Source organism: Coccinella septempunctata, chromosome 4, assembly GCF_907165205.1.
Source record: "Coccinella septempunctata chromosome 4, icCocSept1.1, whole genome shotgun sequence".
Taxonomy (NCBI): domain Eukaryota; kingdom Metazoa; phylum Arthropoda; class Insecta; order Coleoptera; family Coccinellidae; genus Coccinella; species Coccinella septempunctata.
In genome coordinates this window covers 27,518,837-27,524,121 of record NC_058192.1, presented here as the reverse complement: position 1 = coordinate 27,524,121, position 5,285 = coordinate 27,518,837, and the positions used below count along the sequence as shown (strand labels likewise).

General features: G+C 35.8%; 2 protein-coding genes across 2 annotated transcripts; both read right to left on the bottom strand.

Moving 5' to 3' along the window:
* Positions 1 to 717: 717 nt before the first annotated feature.
* Positions 718 to 1,695, bottom strand: LOC123310984. The gene has a single exon (XM_044894714.1). It carries the CDS (start codon positions 1,693 to 1,695, stop codon positions 718 to 720), a length of 978 nt encoding a protein of 325 aa, XP_044750649.1.
* Positions 1,696 to 3,871: 2,176 nt separating this feature from the next.
* Positions 3,872 to 5,044, bottom strand: LOC123311603. Its single transcript, XM_044895654.1, has 2 exons — positions 4,750 to 5,044; positions 3,872 to 4,127 (listed from the first exon to the last, which is right to left on the bottom strand). The coding sequence occupies exons 1-2, from the start codon at positions 4,981 to 4,983 to the stop codon at positions 3,993 to 3,995; spliced, it is 369 nt and encodes a 122-aa protein (XP_044751589.1). The 5' UTR covers positions 4,984 to 5,044; the 3' UTR covers positions 3,872 to 3,992.
* Positions 5,045 to 5,285: the final 241 nt, after the last annotated feature.

The following is a 5,285-nucleotide window of genomic DNA, read 5'->3' as shown; positions in this document are numbered from 1 at the left end:
AAATTTATAATACTGTTTGCTTTTTCCTTTATGTCTTTAATTGTTCATTTTCGAGACATCATTAAATAATTTTTTGTAGTCGATCAAATTTCTTGTCATAATGGCACTTTAAAAAGTTAGAAATAGTTATTTGCTGACCAGGGCGTGATACCATCAATAGTCAGGAAAAAAACCAGAAAAATCAGATTTAGTGCGAAAACTGAAATGAGTGCAGGGGAGAGTGTAAAAACGCTATTGCATTTCTCTACATCCAGTAGAAGAAATTATTTCCCTCATCGATAGATTTTCGAATAACTATCAATAATGAAACGAGAAATTTAGAATTTTTCCTTGTTTTATCTGCATATTATTTTGGGTAAATTTATATTTTTTGGCTTACAAAAAAAAACTGAATTCATGTTAAAAGGATGACTATCATGAAAATTTTCAATTAAAAATGTGCTGAAATTAATCATTCAAAATTTCGTATGTTTGTTCAGTTCAGCATTCATAATGATGAAGGCCTCTTTGCATTAAAACCACAAGTTCAATATTCATTTATATATATAATGCATTACTTCATTTTATGAACCCAAAAAATTCTAAGGATTGAAGTATTGGTTCGTTGGAAGATTTTATATTCTTATGGTATTATTCGAAAGAAAATATAAATTTGATGATATATATATATTTCTGGGCTTAACAATATGCTATATGTACATATTAATAAGATACAGCCTAATGCCGTCTACCCAGTCCTCTTCTCCAAGCCTCTCGATCCTGTGCCATTTCCACATTCAGCTGTCTCTGCTCCATAGACTGGCGTATTCCCTCGTTCCAAGAGCGCCTCGGCCTTTCTCGCTTCCTCCGCCCTGGCGGGACCCATTCAAATATCCGCTTAGGCCATCGCTGTTCAGGCATTCTAATTAAGAGACCAAACCACCTCAGACCTTTTATTTCGATACGATCCAACACAGTTTCTCTGGCATGTAACCGATCCCTAATGGCCTCATTAGTCACATGTTGCAGCCTTGATACTCTTGCACTCCGCCGCAGGTAGTCCATTTCGACTGCATTCAATCTGCGTTTTAGATCTGCGTTAATAGTCCATATTTCGCTACCGTAACACACAGTTGACTCAACCATCGTTTTTCCAATGCGTTTTTTCGTATGATTGGAGATATTCCTGTCCCACCACAAGGAGTTAAGACAGCCAATGATCTTTTTGCTCTCCTGTATTCTGTGCTTTATTTCTGCTCCACCAATACCATCCTTGTCCACAATTGCGCCCAAATATTTAAACTTCTCCACTTGTTTTATCGTCGTGTCCTCATCCACGAGTACCTCAAAATTTGCCTCGCTGTTTACAACCAAATACTCAGTCTTTTTCAGACTTACACTCAGGCCCCACTGATCGTATTCCGTTCGTAATTTTCTCATCATATACTCGATATCAAATGAATCCTGCGCCAATATGACCTGATCATCCGGGAAACTCAGCGTGAATATTTTATGGTCTCCCACGGGTATGCACATCTCTCCACAGCTCCTCCTCCATCTAGTCAACACCACCTCGATGTACAGATTAAATAACAGAGGCGACAGGCTGCACCCCTGACGTAGCCCTTTCGATGTAACAATTGGCTTTGATAACTTTTTACCGATTTTTATATATGCAATATTATCTTCATATAGCTCTTGAATAATTGATAGCATTTAATAATAATAATAATAATAATAATAATAACATTTATTTGTTTCCGTGTGTGTACAGAAAAAACTTTTAATATAAACGATAAATGTTCACACCATCCCGGACGGTGAAATGCACCTAGGCATATTGCCTGTATTGTGCCCCTCACTCGCCCTTGGATGAGCTGCATTCAATACATGTGGCATATTTTTATAAAAGAAACAAAAGGAAAACAATTACTCTTCAACAACTTAGAAAAATAGAAGAGACAGCAGAAAGGAGGGGTGGGCGCAAAGGAGAAAAGAAAGAAAGTTCATCACGATCGTCTAGAAAATATCAAAAATCGAAGGATTACTTATGATATAGCTTTTGAGGTCCGTTTTGATCTGCCTGAAGTTGCTCACATTTCTCAGATGTGCAGGAAGCAGGTTATACAGCTTTGGACCAAAGTAAAGGAGGAAACGCTGTGTATGTGCCTTTCTGAAGAGGGGGATACCAACATTTCGGTTTTCAGTAGATCTGGTTGTTTTAACTGTGATAATGTTGTACTTATTCATATTCGAGAACATCCATTTTAAGCATTGATAACTATATATAGATCTCACATTGAGTATCCCTGTCTCTAGGTACAGTTGGTCAGTTGGAAAAAGCCTTTCTTTCCTAAATATGATTTTAACTATTGAATTCTGGGTTGTTTGTAAATGCCTTAATGAGTTGTCGAAAGTACCACCCCACACCATAATGCAATATTGTATAATTGACTCAGCCAGAGCTTTGTATACAGTTAATAAGTTTTTTCTAGAAAGAATATCTCTTAGCCTATAGAATTTATAGAGGAGAAGTCGCAATCTTTCAGCAACATTGGAAGTCTGTTTATCCCATCGCAAGTGATGATCAATCAAAATTCCCAGATACCTAACAGTTTCAGCTTTTTCTATAGAAGGACAGGAGCAATTATTTCCATCTTTGTTATTACAAGTATTTTTATGTATGTGAAATTTCATCTCAGTAGGATGTTCACCAGATATCAGAGAAAATTCCATGTACTTTGTTTTATCCATATTCATACTTAACAGGTTATTATTCAACCAGCATTGAAATTTCTGCATATTAGTCTCAGCATTATTATGTACTTCTTTCCAAGATTTTCCCTTGAATACTATGGCTGTATCATCTGCATAACATACAATATGTCCTTGGAAATTCACTATCTGAGTTAGGCTATTGATGTAAACCAGAAACAAGATGGGGCCTAAAACTGTCCCCTGTGGTACTCCACCAGTGACAAAAGATGATGTGCTGAATTTATCTCCAATTTTTACCCTCTGCTTTCTTTGGAACAAATAATCTTCAAATAGTTTCAATGTATGGCCCCTTACACCACAATCAGAAAGTTTATTTAACAGGAGAGAGTGTGACACAGTGTCGAAGGCCTTCGCCAGGTCCACGAATACAGCCAAGCACCTCGACGACTCATCCAAAGCCTCAACGGTATATTTTATGAAATCTAAAACAGCATCTTCCGTACTGGAACCGCTGACAAATCCAAATTGCTGTGGAGTGATTACATGATGTTTATCAAAAAATTCGATCAACCTCACTTTGATGGTCTGTTCAAAAATTTTTGCAAAGCTGTTAATCACTGATATTGGTCGATAATTTTCAACATTATTTCGATTTCCAGCCTTGTAAATAGGCGTTACATTAGACTCTTTCCACTGTGTTGGCATATTGCCATTTGTGTAGCATAGGTTAATGATATGTGTTAGTGGTGTTACTATGTATTCATGAATGCTTTTTATGACGATTGTAGTGATTCCGTCAGGGCCCGGTGCACAATTATTTTTGAGTTTCGATATTGCCAAAATTATTTCGTTCTCATCAACAGGTCGAAGGAACAACGATGAGGCCACTGTAGATTTTTTTAAAAAATTTTCAGGTAACTCACACTTTTCAATTCTGTTGGCCATCTTTTTTCCAACATTGATGAAGTAATCATTGAAATAATTCGCTTTTTCTTCATTATCTGTAATGACTTTATCACCATGCTCTAATAAAGAAACATTCTCAACATTATTACTTTTTTTTGGTTTATAATTTGAAATTTCATTAATTATTTTCCAGGATTGCCCACAATTATCACATGCATCCAGTTTATTTTTATAATAATTATCTTTCGTATATTTTATTAGACTATTGAGTTTATTCCTATATTTTTTAAACTCCAGTTCGAGTTCAGGTGTAGGAGACCTCAGAAATTTCCTCTTCATCTGATCCCTGGTATGAATCGACTTCACCAACCCCTCTGTTATCCACGGCTTCAGCTTGTTTCTACCTTTCTTGCGTAGCATTGTTTCAGTTGACTCAGCGATATGTTTCCCCAACACATCAACAAAGACACTATAACCTCTCTGTGTCTCTTTACACGATAAAATCTCGCTCCATCTTTCCACCTCTAAAATTGATCTCAGTTTATTATAATTGATTATATTGTATCTGTGTGTTATATTGGGTGTAACGTTAGCTGTGGTTAGTCGTGATATCATAATGAGCGTCGAATAGTGATCTGTTATACTACTATGTACAACGAGTGGGTCGAGTTCAATCTTGTTCAGTAGATAGTTGGCTTGTCTGATAAAAATATGGTCAATTGTTGTTGCCGAGTCTTTTGTTACCCTCGTTGGTTTATTGATGGTTGAAACGAACCCATTTTGGCTCATTATGTTTTTATAACCATTTGTATTTATAGAAACTTTGTCTAGCAAATCTACATTAATGTCCCCTAAAAACAACTCCATCGGTTCCCATTTCAAAGTAGAGAAATATCTATCTAAATCATCTAAGTAGGTTCGTACATCAATTGATGGGGGGCGATAAGATGCTGTAATTCCACATTTCGTCTGTTTATTTCTATCATTGATATCGAAAGTTATTCTCAGGAGCTTAGTTTCGGCCAAAGAGATAATTTGAACATTTGATGTTAGGGAGTTCCTTATATAAACCACAAGACCATCACTTTGATTTGCTTTCGATTCGTTGTAATAAATCGTATAATTTGGTATTGTGAACTCACTTACCGAATCAAGATTCCATGTTTCCGACAGGACTATGACATCCAAATTATTCAAGTTTCTCTCCAAGTATACGAGCAATTCATCAAAATGCTTCCTCAGACTCCGAATATTAAAATGTATAACACCCAATGCACCCGCCAACCTGCTGTCTCTTCCCGCAAAATAATCGTGTAAACTAGGACTTGTCTTCGTAATAACTTCCTCATAACTATCCAATGTATCCAAAATGTCCAACATCCCTCAGAAAAACAAAAAATTTAAAAAAAAAGTATCAAAATACAATTGTTTCTGGGGCGAATAGTACTAAACTCCAGCAAAATATGAGAAATAAAAAAAAAAAAAAACACATCTAATCTCAGGGAACAGAAAACACAACATCTTTTTTACTGAAAATATAAGTGCCCTCTTTAGTACAAGAAATTACAAAAAATTACAGTAAGTTCATTAACTCATCTTTAGATATTATCTTGTGTAACTTATTATCCTTATTTATAAATATTCTACCAGAATCAGTCCAGACGTTTCGCCTACCATACTTG